Source organism: Alnus glutinosa, chromosome 7 (assembly GCF_958979055.1).
Source record: "Alnus glutinosa chromosome 7, dhAlnGlut1.1, whole genome shotgun sequence".
Classification (NCBI taxonomy): Eukaryota; Viridiplantae; Streptophyta; class Magnoliopsida; order Fagales; family Betulaceae; genus Alnus; species Alnus glutinosa.
The window spans coordinates 29,388,805-29,414,334 of NC_084892.1; the positions used below are offsets into that span (position 1 = coordinate 29,388,805).

Here is a 25,530-nt window from a genome sequence, read left to right on the forward strand (position 1 = left end):
ATTAGTTTGAAACCTTGAGTTGTTACAACTTGGTAAAATATACTCTTAGCCGGCCCGAGAGAAAAAAATTCTCAAAAAACAAATTTGAGAGGAGGAGGTATTAGATCTACTTCCTCACCTTCTCCATTTCCCTTTCTACTCCAGGCTCCTACCATCCCTATCATATTCTGGTTTTTTCTTTTGTTTGAAGGTGTTTTCCAACCACATTAGCAATTTTGGCATCTTCGCTATGCATCTATTCATCTACCTTCATGTTGTGCCATTCATCTCCTCCATGACCGTTACTTCTATTTTGTAATTGTGTTTTTGCTTTGAATAAGAGTTTTCCTCTTCATAGATTTATCCTTATGGACGATCTATGGGATGAAGGTTAGTTCGATGTGAGGGATTATCCCTCACAGCCAGGATAGTTGGTGTGAGGGTTATCTTTCACGGCTGGTTTAAATAAATTTTTCTAGCTAGGATATTGGACTACCCATGTCTTAGATCTAATCTGTTCGGAGCAGATCTGCTCTTTAACTATTTTTGTACATGGGTTAGCAGAAGATGAAAGCCATAGATAACATTTTATTGTAAGAATTTTGGTGTGAGGGTTATCCTTTACGACCGGTTTAAACAAATTTTTTTAGGATATTTGACTACTTTTATCTTAGATATAGTCTGCTCAAAGTAGGCCTGCTCTTTAACTATTTTTGTACATGAGTTAGTGGAAATAATTTTATTTGTATCTATGACTTTGTAACCTCATAACATATGGCTATGATTTTCCAGAACATTATATTTTGTGATGTAAGAGCTTTAGACTCGTGATTTTTTATCATTGAAATACTCATATATTTCATTTGAAAAAAAAAACTTATATTCATTTATTCCTTTTGCAATATTAATTAAAATTGAGAGAAATTTTGGAGACCAATAATCTTGTAAACCAATGAAATTTCTCGTGATAAGATAATAGCAACTCCATGGTTGTCACTAAATCCTAGATTGACATTATGACTACCACACAAAAAGATGTTTCAATTATTATTATTTTTTTAAAAATAAAAAAATACTAATCACGTAATAACTCCACCGTATCGTCAATTTCAAATAGAATATACAAATAAAGGAAGAGTGTTGATAGGAGTATTAACTGTAGTTTATACTACGTACAAATCTCTTAAAAATTAAAGTGATACTTGCTATATTAGCTATTAAATTGTGGATATATATATATATATATATATATATATATCTGTGTGTGTGTGTGTGAGAGAGAGAGATACTTCACATTACATTTATCCCATATGTATATATGTGTGTGTGTGTGTGTGTGATACTTCACATTACATTTATCCCATTTATAAATTGACATGATATTTATCACATCAGTCATTAAAATATGAACTGATACGTAATAGTTCACGACACTTATCACATTTATAAAACGACATGACAGTCATTAAAGTATGAACTGTCACGTAATAGTTCATGTAAAACTTATTTTTATAAAATATAATTATTATGTAAATTTATAATAAAAATTATAATACCTTAAATATTTTCCATAAAAAGAAGACACATACGTAAACAAACAAATCTGTAGTCTAATGGTGCGTTTGAGATTGCGATTTCGTATACAAAAAAAAGTGAAATTTTAAACCAAATCGCAGGCAAAATAGTGCTTTCTCGAAAACGCATAATTTCAAAGGCTAATCTGCGATTTTGCCAAATATTTAATTGCGTTTTTAAAAATTATTTTTTTAAAATCGCATATTTTAAAATCTCTATTTTTAAATCGATCTCATTTCTTGAAATTACATATTCAAACAGACCGAAAATAGGAAAGAAAAACAAGTAGAGTGCGTAAGAGCACTAATAGCAGATACCCTATAGGTGGTTCATATCCCTAAATATAAGGAAAATGTGGAAAAAGAATCACAAAAAATCACCTGCAGCAGATTCCCTACAGGTTCTCTAAGCATTGAAAATTCTATAGTGCTTCCAATGCATTATGAAACACTGTATCATTCTCAATGATTATTCTAATCATAAAATCAATTCTCTCTCCTCTCGCCTCTCTTCTCCTTCTACACATAACCCCAACCCTTTGTCCCTTTCTTCTTTTTTGTTCAAGTAATTCCCCATTCCCCCTAGTTCTTGCACACACACAGAGAGAGAGAGAGAGAGAGAGAGAGAGAGAGAGAGAGAGAGAGAGAGAGAGAGAGAGAGAGAGAGAGAGAGAGAGAGAGAGAGAGAGAGAGAGAGAGAGATTAAGCCAAAGGAAGTGACGTGGGAGGCGAATAGCTCACTAGAAGAGGAGTCGGCGGTGGTGGAGCATTTTCTGTCGGCGAAGATCAGAGGTCCATCCGCTCTAGAGAGTGATATTGAGGAGATTGGGTGGCAATCTCTATCTAGAGCTTGCTGGAGTTAGATCGAAATCTACTGCCTCAACCGCTTTCCAAGCACAACGGCGGTGGCGCAACCATCACCGCTTCCCACACAAGTCCAAGTTTGTTTAAATTTTCAGTAGATTTTCAATAAACCCACCATTGAAAAGTCCAAAATTAGAAGACTTCAGCTATGGCTTGTTCAAAAATCAGAGCATCAGAAGCTAAACAAGGTCGATTTGGAGGGAAGGAGTGGCTGACTGAGTGTCTGCCTTTAGGGACAACGACGAGAGAGAGAGAGAGAGAGAACATCAATAAAATGAAAGAAAAAAATTACGTAAAAGTAAAAATATATATATATATATATTTTAATGGTTTAGGAAAAATTAAGGAAAGCTATCATAGAGTATTTTTAAAGAAAAAATGTGAAGAGGTCCACGAATTGATCATGAGACGTGACATAATGAAGTTGTAAAGAGCCCTGAAGAAGATTATGACAGACAAAGTGACAATCAATCTCAATATGTTTAATCCGTTCATGAAAAACATCATTATGGGCAATCTGAATAGCACTCCTATTGTCACAGTAAACATGAGTAGCTGAGGAGAGAGAGACATCCATATCTTGTAGAAGCCATCGCTACCAAAGGAGCTCTGAGGTGGTGTCAGCTAAAGCACGATATTCTGCCTCAGTGTTGGAGCGAGTAACAACAGATTGTTTCTTACTGCGCCAAGAAATAAGAGATGTGCCAAGTAGGAAACAATAACCGATGGTGGAGCGACGGTCTGTAGGATTACCTGCCCAATCCGCATCAGTATAAGTATGTAACTCAAGAGGAGACTGAGAGGAGAAGTGGAGCCCATGAAATAATGTCCCCTTGAGGTTTCAAAGGATGCGAAGGACAACAGAAAAGTAAGTAGAACGGGGAGGAGCCAGAAACTGACTCACCTGATGGACAACATACGAGATATGATGCAGGAGGATCCGAGTCAGATGACACTGAGCTGTCAGATTGCACATTAATGGCACTGAGATACCTGGAGCAGGCAGATCAGCGCAAAATTGGCAAGAAATCGTAATCTGGCCTAATTTGGGCAATTTCCGAGTGCGCTGCAGTAATTTGGCCATAACTTTGGCTACGAGTATTCGATTCGCGCATATGACCCCAATTCGGAAAGCTCTCTTCGGCGCGCACGCCATGGCCACCAAGCTACACTCGATGAGCCTCGTTTTGAGCCCCAAAATCCACTATTTTTCTTGTCAAAACCCTAATTTTAGATATTTTTTTTCCATTTATGGTAATTTTTCGTTTATTGTTTATGAGGTGATTCCAAGCCCGATTTGCGGTAGATTTTTTCTGCAGACTACTTATTTTATTCCGTATTTCATTTTATTAGGGTTTTTAGGATTTTGCTATTTTTGGCAAAATTCTCCTAAGACCTAATTTTTCAGCTATATAAGCCTGGCTTGTGGGCGTTTTCCAGCAGTTGTTGATTATTGATAAATTTATCGAATTCAGAGTTTTTCTCTGTTTTTGGGGTGATTTTCTTGTTTTCTTCCTTGCAAACTACTTATTGATTAGCCTGCAGAATAATCGTTATTCTGTCCGGCGTCAATTGGTATCAGAGCTTCAGCACTTTCCTGAGACGTGGTCTTCATCAGTTTCGATGGCTGGTGGTCGTAGTGGTCGTCGTGGGCAGGTTCCGAATGAGGAAGCTCCGCACCGTGATCGTAGCGTTCAAGATGTGATGATTGAGGATTTGCAGAGGCAAGTTGCAGAATATGCCCAGTGCCTTGCGGTGCAGGAATTCGGCAATCGTGAGATGGAGAACTCCGATTCCAATTCCACCTTCGACAACCCGTATCACAATCCCGCTCCAAACTGGGACCACCGTCGGGAACATCATCATGGAGCCCTCGGTTTCAAAGTAGACGTGCCCGAGTTTTCTGGCACGTTACAAGCCGAATGTTTCATCGATTGGTTGAATGAGATAGAGCGGATTTTTGAGTATAAGGAAGTCCCTGATCGCGACAAAGTAAAACTAGTCGCCATCAAATTAAAGGGTAGAGCATCTACGTGGTGGGAGCAGTTGAAGCGGTCAAGAGAGAGGCAAGGCAAAGCCAAGATCACCGATTGGGAGAAGATGAAGATCAAGATGAAGAGTCACTTCCTTCCGTTCGGCAACACTCAAACCCTGTTTTAGCGACTTCACTTGTTGAGGCAAGGCATGAGATCGGTGGATGATTACACCGAGGAGTTCTATCAGCTAGTCGCACGGAACGATTTATCTGAGACAGAAGAGCAGATGGTGGCACGGTATTTGGGAGGATTGCGATAGCCCCTACAAGATGCCCTCAGCCTGCACTCGTTGTGGACTGTTTCTGAGGCCTATCAGCGTGCACTTGTCATAGAGAAGCAGCAGAACAAGCGGCCCGTGGTTAGAAGCGATCAAGGCAACCGCCCGGTTCGGCACCAAGAATCCTGTCCTGTCCAGTTGCCAACGCAGGGTAATTCTAACCCTAATATTAAATGTTATCGATGTGGTGAACAGGGGCATAGGGCAAGTGATTGCAGGAAACCTACCAGCCAGAAGGGCAAGAACCTCCTACTTGAGGAAGACGTGGTAGATTACACGTATGAGGAGACTGGAGATCCATTGTATGACGAAGATGGAGATGAAGATGTGCTGTATGGAGATGGCCAAGAGACTCTAGTCATTTGTAAGAGTCTGCTGACTCCCAAGGGGGACTCTGGAGACGATTGGTTGAGAACTAATATTTTCCATATGACTTGCACAGTGGCTGACAAAGTCTGCAAGATGATCATTGACAGTGGCAGTTGCGAGAACGTAGTGTCCGATGAGGCTATCCAGAAATTGCAGATGAAGACAGAACGTCATCCTAAGCCATACAAGATGATCATTGACAGTGGAAGAAGATTGTGTTAGCACCTCGTCGAGATGGAGCCAATCCTGCCCCGGTAGCCGATAATACTAACCTGCTTTCTATGTCCAGGTTCTTAGTCAAAGTTGAGCGTGAAGATAGAATTTATGCGTTATTGCCTTGTGGGAATAGTGTAGTAGACGAGACTCCATAATTGCCACCAGAAGTGCAACAGATGCTAGCAGAATTTTCAGACCACATGCCAGAAGATTTTCCCCCCGGACTACCACCGATGCGAGATATCCAGCATCAGATTGACCTGATTCCTGGGTCGATTTTACCGAATAAGCCAGCTTATCGCCTCAGTCCCAAGGAAGCGGAAGAGCTGCAGCGACAAGTGGTAGAGTTGCTGGAGCGGGGCAATACCCGTGAGAGTATGAGCCCATGTGCTGTTCCTGCCCTGTTGGTACCAAAGAAAGATGGTTCATGGCGCATGTGCATTAATAGCAGAGCAATCAATCGGATCACCGTAAAATACCGGTTCCCAATTCCTCGCTTGGATGATATGTTGGATCAGCTATCCGGTTCTCGGGTCTTCTCCAAAATTGATCTTAAAAGCGGCTACCACCAGATCAGAATAAGGCCTGGAGATGAGTGGAAGACGGCATTCAAGACGTAGCATGGGTTGTACGGGTGGTTGGTGATGCCTTTTGGTTTGTCCAACGCACCCAGCACTTTTATGAGGTTCATGCATCAAGTTCTGCGGCCTTTTATGGGGAAATTCGTTGTGGTGTACTTCAACGATATCCTCATCTACAGTCCGACTTGGACGTCACATTTTGAGCACCTCCGTGCTGTTTTCAGTACGTTGAGAACAGAGCGCCTCTTTGTCAATCAGAAGAAGTGTTCTTTCTTCACTACTTCTGTAAATTTTCTTGGTTTTGTTGTATCTACTGATGGTGTCCATGCAGATCAATCCAAGATAGATGCCGTTTTGGAGTGGCCCCAGCCCAAAACCTTGCACGACGTCAGAAGTTTCCATAGGTTGGTGTTCTTCTATCGCCGATTCATCAGGAATTTCAGCACCCTGATCCCTCCCATCACAGAGTGCCTAAAGGGTCGTGAGTTCCAGTGGTCTGAGGAGGCAGAGATCAGTTTTCAACTGGTCAAGCAGAAGATGACCGAGGCACCAGTTTGGGCACTCCCTGATTTTGAGAAGGTGTTCGAAGTAAACTGCAATGCGTCTGGAGTTGGCATTGGGGGCGTTCTCAGTTAGGAGGGGCGTCCGATAGCTTTTTTTTCAGTGAGAAGTTATCGGGATCAAAGAAGAATTATTCCACTTACGACCTGGAGTTCTATTCCATTGTCCAGTCTTTGAAGCATTGGCGTCACTATTTGGTACATAAGGAGTTTATCCTTATTACCGATCATGAGGCTCTGAAGTATATCAACGGTCAACACAAGCTAAGTAGACGGCACGCCAAGTGGTTGGCATACTTACAGGAATTTACCTTTGCACTAAGGCACCAAGCAGGGAGTCTAAACCGTGTCGCAGATGCCCTGAGTCGTTGTACGATGCTCCTCACCACCATGAGTACTAGAGTCGCAGGGTTTGAAGCTTTTACTGACATGTATGCAGCAGACCCTTCCTTTGGGAAGATAATTTAGGAGGTAACAGATGGTCACCATTCTGATTTTATTCTGCATAATGGTTATCTGTTTCGTGGGTTACAGTTGTGCATTTCAGATTGTTCACTAAGGCAGCAGATTATTAGTGAACTTTGTAACGCCCCGCCTTTTACAAAAAGGCGTAAGTGAAAATTTCTATTTCCACGTGACATTACTACATCAGAGATAACTCTCGCAGCGGAATATATTTTTGTTCTTCTAAAGACTTAGGAATTGATAGCATAACACGTTAGGGCTGACTGAAATACCTCGAAACATTAATTAAAAGTTGCATAGGTTATCATTACACGCTATTTGCACACTAGGTGCATTAAAAATAAGTGCCACAAACGGCACATAAACATACAACATAAAATATGCCAAACAAAACATCATCATAATTATTACAAGCCATGAAATGAAACACACATAAATATGACTAGCACTTTCTAGGCTAGCACATATTCCTTCGGCAATGGTTTCAAAAACCATTAAAACTGGCATATGAGTCCATGCCTTCCTCTTCTAGATCTGCATCAGTAACTATGCAAATATGACGTTTATCATATTTGCATAGATAAACAAGTTAGTCATCCATTTTCATATCTAAGTTACCATCAAACAAATAACAGTTCATAAAGAATGCAAATGCGAGGGTTGTATGAATATGCATCGTAATAACCATTTAGTTTGATGTTTTATGATCATCTTTCTTCAGACCTCTCGTCCTAGGTTATCTGAACTCGTTTACGTCCGTTGCCTCCCACTTTGAAGTCTTACCTGTTTTTACTGGAATCCTACCGGTCCTAGCATTAGTTATTTATTAGGACTTCGGACTCCCCTAGGTCACTCTGAACCCCTTGGGTCCACTGATTAGCCTTCCTTCCACTTGCTACTGCATCAGCTTGTTGATAGTTATCTCCTCAGCCGTTATATTATTGGACACAACATGCAATGTATGAACAACCACATGCAATAAACACACACCACACAGTTCTAATGAAACATAGAATCATTCTTCAGTAAGTACATCCATACTTACTCTCTTTGGTATAGTTTCTTCGCTCCTTTTTCTGCATATAAATCAATCCATATAATAAATATATATCAATTATCTATCAAACAAAACATTGTTTATAGACACTCATCTTTTTATCCATTACCTCTTTATTTTTGAGATGATCACTTATAACAATCTTAAAACCTTGGTTCATGATTTGGTGACGAGGCTATATGACCAATACCACCAAATACGAACTTAAAGGATTTAAAATATATCATAAGGACAATAAAAATAAATACGATCAACAATTCATGTTTAAGCACCGAAACACAGCGTAGCTCTTGGTGACATAACGCTCAAACATGAATCTTAACAATTTATATGGATGGGGATATATATATATATATATATATATATATATATCTATATATATAATGATATTATGATGTAAGAGGTAGGGTAATCAGGTGGCAGAGCCTCCTTAAAGGAATGCAATAATGATAAAATCGATAAATATATATATTAACAAGAATATTTTTACCATTTTACAAAGGTCATAAGATCAATGAAACTAATGATTGGAAAATTACCAAAATACTTCCTAGCACACTTCAAGCTTTGAACCACACAAAACTACACAAATTTCACAATTTTCTCTTTTGATCATGGATGTGTGTGTGTGTGAAGCTTGATGGGTAATGCATCCTTCCACCTTGGTTCCATTTATAGGAGAATGAATGGTTAGGATCAAGTGGACACATTTTGATCTAATGGATGGGAGTTGATGCATCATAGCCTTATCTCCAATGCAAATGGGTTTCATCATTACTAAGGTAGTGCATTTGCATTATAATTAAAGAAATGAAATTTAAGCCAACTCTCTCTCTCTCTCACTCATGATGGCTAGGCCACTAGGGGATTTTAATACAAAAATACAGATCTGGAAGATATTAGGGCCGGCTAGTGTTAAGCTTCTAATTCATTTCTGCTAAAAATTCGACAGTTGGGTCAATTAGGCACCGGTATTGGTCAAAAAGTCAACTGGTACACTTTTCACCAAATTTTACCATAGGGTAGATCTTTCTTTTGTGAGAATAAGGGTCTTTGAATAAACTAAATCCGAGTCCGTTTGACCAGTTTTCGGTTCGATCAAAGTTTTAAGTTTAGAAGTTACTTCTAGGTTTTTAAGGGTTTTTAGGTTTTGATCTTTAAGTTTTCAAAACAACTTTAGGTTTGCTTATAAAAACTTGTGGACATTGTTTCCTCAACAATATCAATGATTTCTTAAGAGCGTGAAATTACTGGGCGTTACAAACTTCATAATGAAGGCCACTTCGGGCGGGACAAGACGTTGGCTCTTATCTCTTCTAACTACTATTGGCCCAAGTTGACCAACGACGTGGCTCACTTTGTGGAGCGTTGTTATGTGTGCCAGAAGTCCATGGGTGTCCTCACCAATGCAGGCCTGTACACCCCATTACCGGTTCCTGACGCTCCGTGGCTCGATGTCAGCATGGACTTTGTGTTGGGCTTGCCCTGTACCCAACGGGCCTGTGATTCCATTTTGGTTGTGGTTGATAGGTTTTCCAAGATGGCCCATTTTGTAGCTTGCAGGAAGACCATGGATGCTGTTCGGATCGCCCATATCTACTTTAGGGAGATTGTGCGTCTTCATGGTGTCCCTCAATCCATCACTTCAGATCGGGATACCAAATTTATCAGTAGTTTTTGGAGGAGCCTATGGGGAAAACTGGGGACAAAGTTGAACTTTAGCAGTGCCTACCACCCCCAGACAGATGGCCAGACAGAAGTGGTGAACCGGAGTTTGGGCAACCTTTTGCGGTGTTTGGCAGGGACTAAGCCAAAGTAGTGGGATTTGGCCCTACCTCAAGCAGAGTTCGCCTACAGCAGATCGAGGAGCAGGACCACAGGGATGAGCCCATTCGAGATTGTCTATGGTCAGAATCCATCAGGAGTACTGGACTTAGCTCCTGTTCCACGTGTCGGTCGTTTGAATCCTAAAGCAGATGAGCTGGCCGACCATCTTTAGGGCATCCATGAGCAGGTGAAACTGGCCATTTAGGAGAGCAATGACAAGCACAAGGCTCGAGCGGACCGCCATCATCGTCAGGTACTTTTTGATGTTGGTGATTTTGTTTGGGCAGTGTTAACTCGTGATCGGTTCCCTGTTGGCGAGTATAATAAGCTTAAGGAGCGGAAGATCGGACCCTGTGAGATATTGCAGAAGATCAATGACAACGCCTACAGGTTGCGTCTCCCCAGTCATTTGAAGACCTCTGATGTCTTTAATGTGAAGCACTTGAGTCCTTATTTTGCGGATTCCGCTGATATTGCTGTGAACTCGAGGACGAGTTCTTTCCAACCCGGGGTGACTGATGCAGGAGGATCCGAGTCAGCTGAAGCTGAGCTGTCAGATTGCACATTAATGGCACTGAGATACCTGGAGCAGGCAGATCAGCGCAAAATTGGCAAGAAATCATAATCTGGCCTAATTGGGGCAATTTCCGAGTGTGCTGCAGTAATTTGGCCATAACTTTGGCTACGAGTATTCGATTCGCGCATATGACCCCAGTTCGGAAAGTTCTCTTCGGCGCGCACGCCGTGGCCACTGACCTACACTCGGTGCGCCTCGTTTCGAGCCCCAAAATCCACTGTTTTCATTGTCAAAACCATAATTTTAGATATTTTTTTTCCGTTTATGGTAATTTTTCGTTTATTGTTTAGGAGGTGATTCTGAGCCCGATTTGCGCCAGATTTTCGGCAGACTACTTATTTTATTCCGTATTTTGTTTTATTAGGGTTTTCAGGATTTTGCTATTTTTGGCAAAATTCTCCTAAGACCTAATTTTTCAGTTATATAAGGCCGGCTTGTGGGCGTTTTCCAGCAGTTGTTGATTATTGATAAATTTATCGAATTTAGAGTTTTTCTCTGTTTTTGGGGTGATTTTCTTGTTTTCTTCCTTGCAAACTACTTATTGATTAGCCTGCAGAATAATCGCTATTCTGTCCGGCGTCAAGATATCAGGCCTAGTAACAGTGAGATAGACAAGGCTACCAACCAAATGAAAATAGTGAGTGGGATCACGGAAAGGTTCGCCATCTTGTAGATTAAGACGAGTATTGAGCTCAGTCGGTGTGTCGACGATCTTACAGTCGGTGAGATTGGCCCGGGAAAGCAGATCAGATATATACTTGGTCTGTGTCAAATAGAAACCATCAGAAGAAGAAGAAATCTCAAGGCCAAGAAAATAGCTGAGAGTGCCAAGATCCTTCATCTCAAAATGCTGACTGAGAAACTGCTTGAGCGCCAGAATACCAATAAAAACATCGCCAGTGATAATCATGTCATCAACATATAACAACAGAAGAATGATGTCGTGATCTGTGCGGCGAATAAACACGGTAGAGTTGTACGAGCTGATGGAGTAGCTAAGACTAGAGACAGTGGCATTAAATTTAGCAAACCATGCCCATAGAGCTTGCTTTAGGCCATAGAGAGCCCGACGGAGATGGCAGACCTTGTTCGGAGGAGAAGAGAGGCCAAGAGGTGGCTGCATATAGACTTCCTCACTGAGATAGCCATTAAGGAATGCATTTTTTACATCCATTTGAGAAATGGACCAGTGTCGAGAAGCGGCAACAACCAATAGAGCACGCGCAGAAGATAGGGGAGCAACATGAGCAAAGGTCTCCTTATAATCCACACATACTCCTGAGTAAAACCTCTGGCCACAAGACGAGCCTTGTATCTGTCAACAGTACCATCAAAACAAGTCTTGATTTTGTAGACCCACTTACACCCAACAACAGACTTCCCTCGAGGCAAGTCAACCAGATCCCATGTATGGTTCTTGTGTGAAGCATCAAGTTCCTCTTTCATTGCGTCCTGCCAAAGAGGGTTAGTGGACGCCTCACGATAGGAGTGAGGTTCATGTTAAGTAGCTAAGGCATGAAAACAATGAAAGTCCTTGAGATGGGATGGAAGAGATTTTACTCGAGTGGATCGGCGAAGAGCAGGTGGGGAGGTATGAGCAGGAGCCTCGGATGGAACAGAATCTGGGGACTCAAGCGGAGCGACATCATGAGCAGTCGAAGATTGCAGCTCAAGCGAGGAAGACTTAGGACAAATATCACCAGTGGTAGAATGAGAGAGAGGCGTCTCTAGAAGTGTGGTAAAGGGAGGGGAAGAGGGCATACAAAATTTCCCTACTTCGTGAAATAACTTATGTTCCTAGAAGACCACATGACGAGAGATGCGAAGACGGTGTGACACGGGATCATAACACCGATAACCCTTTTGCTCCACCCCATACCCAATAAAGCAACATAACCGAGAACGAGGCTCGAGTTTGGTGCGTTCATGAGGTTGGAGTAAAACAAAACAGGCAGAACCAAAAACACGAAGTTGATGGTAAGTGGGAGAAGAGCCAAACAACCGCTCGTGAGAGGTGCAATGTGCAAGAAGAGGTGTAGGCAACTTGTTGATAGTGTAGACAGCTATGAGAGTGACTTCACCCCAAAAAAGAGTAGGAACCAAAGAGGAAACGAGAAGAGCACGAACAGTGTCTAGAATGTGCCTAAGTTTACGTTCAGCTCTTCCGTTTTGCTGAGAGGTGCCTGGACAAGACAAGTGAGGAGCAGTGCTATAGTCTTTTGAATATATTCTAAGGCATTATCAGAACGAAAATCTTTAATGCGTTTTGAAAATTGGGTCTCAACCATTTTTGCAAAATTGCAATAGATATCCAATAAATAAAAACGTGATTTCATTAAAAACACCTAGATGTAACGTGAAAAATCATCAACAAAATCACAAAATAACATGAGCCACTCATACTAGGAACAGGGGAAGGTCCCCAAACATCATAATGAATTAAATCAAAAGAAGCAGATGCAATAGACTCACTATTATTAAAAGGCAAAGCTGGTTGTTTTCCAAGTTGACAAGAAATACAATCAAAAGACTTATTGGACACTGAACCTAATAAACCCTTAGAAGCTAAAACTTGTACTCGAGACACAGATGCATGACTAAGACGCGAATGCCAAAAAGCAAGAGATGGCGGTGATGAAGTGGTAGTAGCAGAGACACTAGGGATGGAAAGGTGTAAGGATGAAAGCTCAAACAGTTGCCCAACTCTACGCCCGGTCTCAAAAGTTTGGCCCGTTCGAGGATCTTGCACAGACACACTAGAGGAGTAAAAAATAAGTCTATAGCCCAATTCACACAGTTGCCCAACAGATAGAAGATTAAAGGACAATTTAGGAACATAAAAGACATCAGGAACAGAAAGGGTAGGTGTATGGATAGTGCCTGTGGTTTGAACAGTCATAGAAGAGCCATCAACTGTGTGAATTAAAGATGCATGTGATGGAGGGACAGAAGTGGTAAAGGAGGAGGCATATGGCGTCATATGATTGCAGCAGGCGGAGTCAAAAAGCCAAGAGGAAGATTTACCTGGCAAAACGGAGAGGACAGAGGAAGATGCATTACCAGAATGAGCGAGGACCTGGTTGATAATTGCCTTAAAGTCAGCTGGAGATAAGGTGAGAGCAAAGCCTGTAAAGTCGCTAGAGGAAGTAGCTGGAGCAGCTGAAGAAGAAGCACCCTCAATAGTGGTAACGACTGCGGCAGATGCAGAAGATTTGGCCTTGCGCCAACACTTGTCAATAGTATACCCACGACGGGGACAATAGCGACGAAAAGGATTGTCACGATTCTTGGAAGGTCCACGGCCGGATCTGTCAGAGTGCTCTGTCTGAGGAGATAGAGCAGCTAATACTGAAGGAGTATGCGGAGTGTGCTGAGAGCCCAAGGTAGACAATCTGGTCCCCTCTCGAACAAGCTCACAGATAGCCTGATCCAAAGTAGGAAAAGGAGAGTGGTGCAAAATTTGCCCACAAACAGGCTCAAAATCATCCCACAGAGCCATCAGAAACAAATAGAGACGATGTTGGTCCCTGCGATCAGCATACATCTGAGTATCAGTAGGATCTTTCCAAGCAGGATCAGAAAAGAGCCAACTGGTCCTATAAAAACTACATGCGAGCAAAAAAATCAGTAATAGTCTGGTCTGATTCTTGCTTCAGACGAAAGAGATCAAGAATAATCTGGTACTCTCGAGAACCATCAATCGAGGAGTAACGAGAAACAAGCATATCCCAAGTGCCCTGAGCATCATCAAAACTGTCAAATAATGCTGCAATAGAGGGAATGGTGGTATTACGAAACCATGTAAGAATCTGATGATGTTTGCTGTCCCAATCAATAAGACAAGTGCGGAAGGCATCATCGCTTTCAACAGTGACTTTAGTTGGCTTGGGGATATCCTTAGTGACATAGAGCCAAAGCTTGCGACCTTTAAGAAAATTTCGCATAGATTGGGACCAAACAGTGTAGTTAGTGCCATCTAATGTAACATGAATATGAGCAAGAACCTCGTTTTGAGCCATCTAGAGATGTCAAAAGCAGAAACAGACCAGAAAAATGAAATCAGAATGAAAAAAATAAGTAAAAAACACCTGGTCAACTGATGCAGAAGTCAACGGTCAATGGTGCTGATGTGGCACTTGGCTGACGTGGCCTAGCAGAGACTGGCGCATGTGGTACACGCGGGAGGAGTGGCGGCGCGTGGGTGCGTGAACCAGTGGACAGGAAGCTTCTACCGGCACGTGGGGGCGCGTCTGCCGTTGGATCAGGACAATCTCGGTGGTTCGGAGCAGCTAGGAGGCGGATCTATCGATCTGGGCTGGAACCGGAGTGATCGAACGGCTGGAACGTCTGGCGGCGGCAGAATCTTCAGGCAGCGTGTGGAGGTGCATGGAGTCTCCGATTGGGCTGTTTTCGACGGCTCTAGCATGGTTGTCTCCCAAGGTTTCGATTAGTATATGCACCAGCTCGAAACAAGGAGTAGGAGAAAGAAAACCGAGGAAAACAGAGAGATGAGGGATGGTGGAAGCAATAGCGGCCCTGGAAAATTGCTGGGAAGAGGCCGGGAAAAAAAATAATATAAATTAAAGGTGATTCAGAACTTGTGCTCTGATACCATGTTGAGAGAAAAGTTGTATATTGAATCACACGTTATGCTATACATGAGTGGCCTATATATATATAGGCTAGTAATCACAGAAACATACATCAATAGCCCATGTGGGACAATACCTACGTACAATCTAACATACATCAATAGCCCATGTGGGACAATCCATATGTACAATCTAACAACCCAAAACCCAGAAACCATCTGCGATGCGAATTGAAATTGAGATACCAAAAAATAAAGTTTCTAAACTATAGGTACCTAAAATGTCTTTAACCCTAAAAACAAAACTAGAAAGGTCGATGTTACAAACAATTAATGTATAACAGCTAAGTTCACGATCGATCTTTTTCATTTCGTTTTCAATATTCAATATTGAACCTACTTTTGGTCATGTGAATATCACCTAATTTCCAAGTACTATACCCCCATGCACTTGAATCAGATCAAAGCTAGCAGATACAAGTCATTGTTTTCAATCTCCTTTTGTATTAAACACAATCATATATAAAATTCAGCCAAAGTCTTAAATTGTTCAAGGTCGATGTAGTACTTGATAAACAGTGTAATAATTGATGATTTAGAAGAAACTAATTGAAGAAATTATTGACATTTATTATTTTTTTTTCTGTAAAATAAAATAAATAAAATAACCTAAAAATTGCCTTTCATAAATAACAATCACCACTCACCACCTATATATTTTGTATTCTTCAGTTCACAATGTTGACTCAATGGATGAAAAAAATGCATACAAGTCAATGGTAGAGAGCACATTTATAAATACATGACAACTCTCGTACCTTAACCACATAGCAAGCGAAGAGCCATTTCTTCTTCTGCTAGCTTCTTCTTCACACGAAGTCATAATTAGTCATGACTTCCCATCGTTCTGCCCCCTCCATGTACACAACCACAAAAGTGTGCCTTTTATTCTCAGTACTTCTTGTGGGAATGGCCTCTGCCTAGTTATACTCTACTTTCTATGATAAAGCCTGCCCTAAAGCCCTTTCCATCGTTAAATCAGCTAGTCTCTGTTGTGAGTAAAGAGGCACGCATGGGCGCATCGTTGCTCCGTCTTCATTTTCATGACTGCTTCGTTCAAGCAAGTCATCTCATCTCTCACTCCCTCCTTAATTTTTTTCCTAAATGCCTCAATATCTTACCTGCAAATCTCTGCATGCGTTGAGTTGTGTATGTGTGTGTGAGTGTACGTACGTAGTTACATAATGATTAGTAAGGTAGACAGGTGGAAGATTTGGGATTTTTTTTTTATTTTTTATTTTTTTTATTTTGGTAAAAAAAGTTTTTAATGTGAGATAAAAATGAAAGTAATTTTAAGTGTTTTATGTTTGGAGCTGTTTGTTAATGCTTTCACTTTTCTTTTCTTTTTTTTTTTTGCTAAAAAAAACAAAACATTATCCAAAAAAAAATATATATTGTCAAAAGAGGCCAGAAACCTCCTAAGCCAGATTAGTACTACTTTGAGTACTCTTTATGACTAAAGAGGGGGAGGGAGCTAAGTCATAAATAACGGTCCTTAGAATGGTTTATTTCTTATTTATATTTACTTGAAATATGTTAGCTGCACAACTTTTATAAAACAAGTGCATAATAATGTTTAAGTGTAAGTGAGTTTTAATTTTTTTTTTTTTTTAAAAAAAAATGTTGGAGAATATTAGGAGAACGGAAAACTCACTTACAAATAAGCATTGTTGTGCAATTATTGTATAAAAGTTGTGTAGCTAACATATCTCTATTTACTTTTCCTTTTGACTCTTATTTTTCAAAGCATGAGTGAAAAGAAAGGAAATTATAAAATCCTTGCAACACTTTCCTTTTTCAATTTTCCTTCCCAAAATTTGAACGGAGCGAGATAAATTTAATCTTAGAGAATACCCAATAGTATTCTCTTTCTTTCCGCGAAATGGGGGAACCGCAATAGCAAAAAAAAAAAAAAAAGAAATGCTACAGCTAACTCTTTCTAGCGTCATTCTGGATGACGTGAATTTAATTTTTTTTTTTTCTTCTTTAAAAGTTGCATTTTGTAAGTCACTTTTTGAGATAATTTTTTTATTATTATTAAATTCATGTTATTCAGAATGATGCTAGAAATATGTCTAGCATTTCTTAAGAAAAAAAGACCTATAATTTTGCACGACCTTTATACTTTGACAGTTAAATTGTTTCGAACACTATAAGATCTCTCGGAAGTGTTTGCACACACGCACATTCACACTATAAAAATAAATATAAATAGATATATATACATCCTTTTTATAAGAGATTGTGTCGGTTAGTACTTGTGGCCGGCCTGCTTGCTAAAATGTTTCACATGATTGCCATAGGCTATGGCATTAATTAAATTGTTTCACGACCCATATAAAATCATAAATTGTTTACCCAAAAGAAATTCCCATGGTAAAGCGTAAAGCCAGAAAGTGTGGAAGCATTAAGTTGTGTTTATTAATGTATTTAAGATTTTTTATTTTTTATTTTTTTTTATTATTATTATCAAAAAAGGTGTTATGATAATAGTATAAAGGGGAAAAGTGTTTTTATATTTTTATTAGTGAGATAGATAATTAGCTTCTTGGAAACAAAGAAAACAACAACTTTGATTCTTTAACAGAGATGTGATGCATCTGTATTGCTGGATGGCAGTGATGGAGAGAAGACAGCTGGGCCCAATGCTAATTCATTAAGGGGATTCGACATAATAGACACCGTCAAAGCTCGAGTGGAGACCGCATGCCCTGGTATTGTGTCATGTGCTGATATCTTAACCATTGCAGCGGGAGACTCTGTTGTTGCTGTAAGAAAAAAAGAAAATTTCCAATTTCACGTTATATAAATCATGTTATGTAATTTGGAATAATTTTCAGTTGGGAGGACCTAATTGGACAATTCAGCTGGGCAGAAGAGACTCCACCACCTCAAGTAAAAGTGGTGCTAATTCCGACCTCCCTGCTCCAACATTGGATCTTAGTGGCCTTATCAGTGCCTTCTCAAAGAAGGGTTTCACTACCAAAGAAATGGTCGCTTTATCAGGTGTCTTAAATTAATTACTACTTATTCTATAGTTTAAACTGGGATTCGGATTCTCAGCAATTTGCTTTTCAAATTATTAGTAATTAAGACAGCAAAATTGCTAAAGATCTCCATCTGTTAAATTGATAGAGAATAAGGAATTTAATTATATTCAACTAATTACAACATTATCCCTTATTTGTGGGCTCAAATTTCAAAATGAGTCATTTTGAAATGAAAGGTAAAATGACAAATACATAGCATTTTACTTTCATACTGAGTTAAATAATCACTTATCATAAAAACTTAAGCTGATAAAAATAAAAATGATGAATTTAAATGAATACATTAAGGACCATTCCTCTTTCAATTTTTGCACTTTTTTTTTTTTAAATGAATACATTACAATTTTATTTAATTATTTAATTTAAATTTTTTTATTTTTTTTTTTTGCAAAAACTTCTTAGCAAAGAATAAAAAAAAAAAAATAGTAATAATAATAAAAAATAAAAGAAATGTTTAGAGAAATTCATTAAATTTAAACAATTTTTGATTTCTCCAAATGAAGATGGCTGGGCGGATCGAATTAAATCAATATTAAACAACCAAAAACAGTCAAAAAGTGTTACTTGGCTTTAGTTGCACTAAAACCATTTTATGTATTAAATTTTGGTTATTTTCAACTTACTTTTTATCAGAAGGAGACTTCACTTAACCGCCACCTACTCTGCACGTCCTAAAGTGTCATGGTCTTTGCAATGTTAAACCTCGAATTATCAAAATTTGTAATGTCAGTATCTCATATTTCAGCCCATTTTAATTTCACTCATATGTCAGAAGTTTCTGCTAAATCCTAACACAAGATGCCAAAATGCCTGGCCAATATACCCCCTTTTTTATTGGGGAAAAAAAAAAACACCAAGTGCCCAACATTATGGGTCACATTTAGTTTTTATTTATTTATATTTTGTCTTTTCTATTTTATATATATATATATATATACTCATGTGTGTGTGTGTGTGAGAGAGAGAGAGAGAGAGAGATTTGGTAATAAAAATCCAATGAGGGAGAGATATTTCTTAATAAAAATCCAACTTATTTGAATGATTCTTATCTTTCGAGTCTCTCCAAAGAGGTAGTTGATCACGTTCAAAAACTTCAATATGAAACTTGTGGTTCTTTTGATTAATTTTTATGAGTACACAAACTTTGTGCGACTAAAAATGTTTTTAAGATGCTACAAGTCAATTCTCTACTATCTATTTACAAAAAATATAAAAATAAAAATAAAAACTATATTCTCTAAATCAATCATTGAATTGAATATGTTTTTCTTTAATTCTTATAAGAAAATATCTATCCTTTACCAACTCTGAACACGAGTGACAGTAGTTTAATTACGGGTGAAATGTTTAATGAAAATGACCAGACAATTGTTGAGCAAATTACAGCCAACCTACAAGTACATGCATGGTGCACCCATGAACCCTTCTATTGTTCTATAAACACAAGAAGACACCGCCTCACCAGTCACCAGCGCATGAGAAAAATCTATACAAGTAGTCAATGGTAGTAGCTAGAGCTCATATATAGATACAAGCATGACAACTCTCGTGCCTTGGTCGGGCCCTTCACTACACAGCAAGCGAAAACTTCTTATTCGATCTTTACACGAAATCAATTAGTCGTGGCTTCTCATCGTTCTACAAAAGTTTGCCTTTTATTCTCAGTACTTCTTGTGGGAATGGCCTCTGCCCACTTATCCTCTTCTTTCTATGACAAATCCTACCTTGAAGCCTTTTCCACCATTAAATCAACTGTTGTCTCTGCTGTGCTTAAAGAGGCTATTTATGGCAATCGACGGTGGTTTTATGCATGTGTATTTGTGGGTGTTTGTGTGATGATCGAATTGGTGGCAACAACTGGCCGGCAAATGATTGGGAACGAGAGGATTGTGAGGAGGGATTATTTGAAGGATTGGTGGCCGAGGAGGAGAAAGAGTGGTTGGTCGGTTGGTGACGAAGAAGAGATATCAAATCGAAGTTGAAGAACTCGATGAAAGTTAAAGAAATAGCTAACATCTGTGTTTTTCTCTACTTAGGCAAGTGACATGGCGAGCTCAAATTGGCCTAACCAAAATTGAAATTCAAGCCAATCAACCAATTGATCCAAACCGTAGACGGGTGTTAGGTACTTAATTAATACGCTAAAAACTGTAGAAATGATAAAAGTTACGCCTTTAAACCCCTCATAATTAATATAAAATGCATAATCTAACACTCTTACCCCAAATTGGACCTCACCAGGATCATAATAATCTACCATGCTTTCGTGCCGACGTTTACGATGATCCACTCTATCTCGACGGCTTTAACTCAAAATCTGGTAGCCCTTTCTACTTTTTTTTTGGAGGTTTCACTCAGGTACCAAGTAACCCTTTCAGAGGTCACTCCTTCCGAGATTTGAATATGTGACGTGATACCTTCTCTAATATCAATGTTAAATACCTAACTGATACAGCAAAAGCTCCAGAGTTGATGGATCACGGAAAGTTAGACCCTTAAACTTATCTGTTATAATGTTGGCCTAATCTAGAGCCTAGAATATCCCACATTAACCAAAATCATAACAACAAGGTTTTCAATGATCGATTGACACTTTTGAATAATCCACAACATCAATTCAACTATTGGAATCCATTGAAAACCAGTTGTACTAATAGTAAGACCGGTGAATTTTGACACAACTCGCAAATTTCATATGAAATTATCGGGTTATAGTTGAGAAGTTTGACCTGTTTCATTAAATAGATTGAGTTAAGAATGACTTAAATAGTCTTATATCCGTACTTTGATATGAAACATTTAAGGATAACAAGTTTTGACATGACTCGCATAATTGAACATGAACCCAACACAAAATGAGCAGATTAGGGTTAAATGGTCTAACCCGTTTAATTAATGGGTCCTATATATGGTGGACTTATATAATTTTTTATAAACATACCCAATCCAAACTCAACACACAAACATGAATTTGTCGATTATGATCAATAGCAGATCACCCTTATCAACCGATCACCCTTATATTGATTAAAAAAAAAAAAAGGGACACCAATCGAGTGATTGAAATATATGATGGATGAGCTATGGGCTATCTATTATCTACTGCATGTTGCTTCTCAAAAAATTATGTTGGCTCTTACCCAATTAAATTTTTTTGCCATAACCAAATAAACCTAAAAAAAACCCTCTACAATCCACAGATTTGCTATAGACATCAAAAGTGCCGTCAAGCACTTAACAGAGGGTCGGTGCCCTTCCAAATTCCATCACAGCCAAACCAAACAACTTAAACAAAAATATTTATTATTTAATAAAAAAAAAAAAATAAAAAAAAAATAAAAAAAACTGAAACATCAAACAAGAATACCTCTTCTAGTCTTCTCCACCCCTCTCCTCCAGATCCTAACAGTTTTGTTAGCCGACCCACACCCACCAAATTTTCCTATCACCACTTCTAGATTTACCATCTTTCTCCTACACAAGAAGCGACCATTCGACCGATCACTGCACCGGAAATTTCAAGGAATGAGTCACAGAGCCAACAGACCCATCGCCCAGCCAGCACAATATTGCTACAATATCGCTTTGTAAGTTCTCAAATTTGAAATCCCAAAAAAAAAAAAAAAAAAAAAAATCATTTTTTCTGGTCATATATGGTGAAGAACTGAAGAAAAAAGAAGAAGAAGAAGAAGAAGAAAGAAAACTGAACGTGAAGTCTGAAGAGGAAGACAAGAAGAGTTTAGAACTTTAGAAGAGTCTAGACTAGAGAAAGAGAATAAGTCAAGGAAAGGAAAGGTAAGGAAGTCAAAAAGTGTAATTGTATAATAATATAATTTGTATTTGCTTTTTAAGCTTTTCTCTACTACGGTAATACAGTGAATGGATGGACAACAGGACAAGCAAAGCAAGTCATGTATAAATATAATTTGTCCTTCAAAAAAAAAGAAAAAAGAAAAAAAGTCATGTATAATTTGTATTTGTCTTTTCAATTTTTCTCCATCTGCACCGATGGACAACAGGACAAGCAAGTCAAAGAATTAGGAGAATTAGGACAAGTGTCTGCATTGCTCAGGTAATTTCTTTACTCCAAAAATTTTAAATCTCACATCCACAGTAAAAGAATCAGGAGAAACCAAAAGTTCAAAACCAAAAATTCAAAACCGCTACTTTTACTGTTTGAAGTTGATAACAATGAGAGTGAGACTGATTATTTGTGTCATTTGTGAGATTAATTTGTGTTATTGATAAATTATAATAATGTTTAAAGTTGGGGATCAGAAAAGTGGTCCAAGTAGAGTTAATAGGTTAATTAAAAAGAAAAAAATGGTAACGGTGAGAATTATTAAATAACTTAAATAGTTTGTTTAGTGATTATTGAATGCCTTATTGACAATTTTATTATTACTATTATTTTTAGTTTTTACTTTACAATATTATAAAATTTTGATTTTGGAAATTGTTGATTTAATTTGATTTTTACGACACAGAACAACAATTAATTCACAACACAGAAGCGGTGCGAAACCACTCTATGCAAGTCGCACTTTTTGAGGTTAGTTTTCTAAGTTGAATTCTTAATATAAATGGTATTATAATTTGAATAGTATGGTTATTAAATATTGAGAATATTGGTTATTATAGTTGATAAGTCTAAACAATTAATTAGAGAATTTAACACGTAAAAACTATTGTTCTCGAAGAATTGACGTCAATGAATTTGATATTAGTTCATTGGAGTTTGATCCTGGAATGCGTCGTCAGATATGAGAGTATAATGTTAATCAACGGGATGAAATTCGACGAGCTTACATTAAAGCTGGTCCGTACCAATTTATCCACCCATACAACCCAAAATCCGGAGATCGAAATCATCTTCGTAGCTTTCAACCTTCGTGGTTCAATCTATTTCCTTCATGGCTTGAATATTCGCGCGAAAAAGATACAACATTTTGTCTACCATGCTTTCTCTTTAATAAGCCATCTGGACATCCTACGTACACAACGTGTATTCACTATAGATGGATTCAAGAATTGGAAAAAAGTTAGAGATGGAAAAAATTGTGTTTTTCTCAATCATATAGGAAAAGATCCTAATTCATTTCACAGAATTGCTGAGAGGTCATATGAAGACTTGAAGAACCAATCTCAACACATACAAAATGTGTTTGAAAATTTCACTTCTGAACAAATTGCAAACAATAGACTGCAGTTAAAAGCCTCGATTGATGTTGTTCTTGTGCTTGCATTTCAAGGTGTTGCTTTTAGAGGTCGGGATGAAAGTGTAGATTCAACGAATCGTGAAAATTTTCTTGAAATATTGAATTTAATTGTTTCATATAATGAACAGATTGCTGAAGTGATAGCTAAAGCTCCAAAAAAATGCCTCTTATACATCACCAATGATACAAAAAGAAATTTTACATATTTTTTCAACCAGAGTGAAGGAGGCAATTCACAAAGAAATTGGTAATGCAAAGTTTTACATAATGGTTGATGAAGCTCGTGATGAGTCAATGAAAGAGCAAATGGCTATAGTTTTAAGATTTGTCGACAAAGATGGTTTTGTGCGGGAACCTTTTTTTGGGCTTGTTCATGTTGCTAATACTGCGGCACCAACCCTACAAAAGGGTATATATTTTGTATTGTATCAACATAAGTTAGCCATGGAAAATATTCGAGGGCAAGGATATAACGGCGCAAGTAACATGCGTGGTGAGTGGAATGGGTTGCAAGCTTTAATTTCAAATGATTGTCCATATGCCTACTACATTCATTGTTTCGCACATCGTTTGCAATTGGCATTAGTGGCGGCATCAAAAGAAGTTATTCTTGTTCATCAATTTTTCACTAATTTGAATTCTATTGTCAATATTGTTTATGCCTCATGCAATCGATTTGAAGAATTGCAGATTTATCAAACTGCTGAAATTGCTTACCTGATGAAAATTAATGAGATTGAGAGTGGAAGGGGACTTAATCAAATTAGTACTTTACAACGGGCTGGAGATACTTGTTGGAGTTCTCACTTGAGATCAGTTTCTAGCTTGATCAAAAATTTTAGTCCAGCTTGTGAAGTTATTCTTAAAATCATTGATGTGGGAACTACTTCTTCCCAAGGAGCAGAAGCAGATTCAGTTTATCAGGTAATGACTTCATTTGAATTTGTCTTTATATTGCATCTCATGAAAGAAACGATGCAGATTACTGATCATCTATGTCAAGAATTGCAATCAAAATCTCAAGACATTTTAAGTGCCATGAATCTTGTTTCATCAACTAAAGCATACATCCAACAATATAGAGATGATAAATGGGATGATTTACTTACAAATGTGAAGTCATTTTGCGAGAAACGCAATATAGATGTCCCAAATATGAATGCCCGTTATGTTGAGAGGCGAGGTCGAGCTCGCCATCAACAAGCCGACTTTATAATTGAGCAACATTATCGAGTGAATATTTTTTGTGCCTCTATAGATTCTCAATTGCAAGAATTAAATCACCGATTTAGTGAGCATGCAGTGGAGTTGCTTATTCTCGGCTCAACTCTTGATCCTCGAGCCGCACGTGAATCTTTTAGAATTAATGATATTTTTCAGTTGGTAAACAAGTTTTATCCACAAGATTTTACTGATCTTGAAAAGGAACAGTTGGAAATAGAACTTAACCATTATAAGCATAATGTAGTTCAACATTCGAGTTTCCAAGCACTGTCAAATATTTCTGAATTGTGCCAATGGTTGGTTAGTACTGGAAAATCATCTATCTACCAACTTGTTTTTCGAGTTATTGTACTTGTGCTTACTCTTTCCGTTTCTACCGCAACTACAGAACGAGCATTTCCAGCCATAAATATTGTCAAAACTAGGCTTCGCAACAAAATTGAAGATGAGTTTCTGACGGATTCCTTAATGGTGTACATCGAAAGAGAAGTTGCTGCTACAATTAGCATAGATTCAATCATAAATGATTTTCGGGATTCAAAAAAACGGCAAGTTCCATTTTAATTGGTGTTTTGGATGAAATTTGATGTATTATGAAACCCTTATTTTCTATAATTACTTTTGTTTAATATTTTTTTTTTTGGTTCAAAAATACCTTGGCCCCTACTCAAAATACTTTCTGGCTCCGTCCCTACATGTTGCCCTTTTCGATTGATCAAGCCCACATTAAGCAATGGCCCAATGGTTGAAATTGAACAACTCTTGCCGAGTTGATCTCTATCTGCTTTGCAAAGTCCAACAATTACAGAGTCTAATCTCTGTCTGGTCTATTTGCAAAGTCCATCGCAGTGGTAAGTAGCGTGCACATAACCTAATTAGATGAGTCACCTCTATCTAATCTTAATTAAGTAGATACATTGCCGTTTCATCACTTTCCCTAATTGTTATAATTTATATTAGTGATCTTAACCCCACAAGTCTATTTGCAAAGTCCATTGCATGCA

General features: G+C 38.4%; 1 protein-coding gene across 1 annotated transcript; it reads left to right on the top strand.

Moving 5' to 3' along the window:
- Positions 1-23,569: 23,569 nt before the first annotated feature.
- LOC133873447 (uncharacterized) lies at positions 23,570-25,090 on the top strand. The gene is made up of 2 exons (XM_062311148.1): positions 23,570-23,905; positions 23,993-25,090. Exons 1-2 carry the CDS (start codon positions 23,570-23,572, stop codon positions 25,088-25,090), a joined length of 1,434 nt encoding a protein of 477 aa, XP_062167132.1.
- The last annotated feature ends 440 nt before the right edge of the window (positions 25,091-25,530 follow it).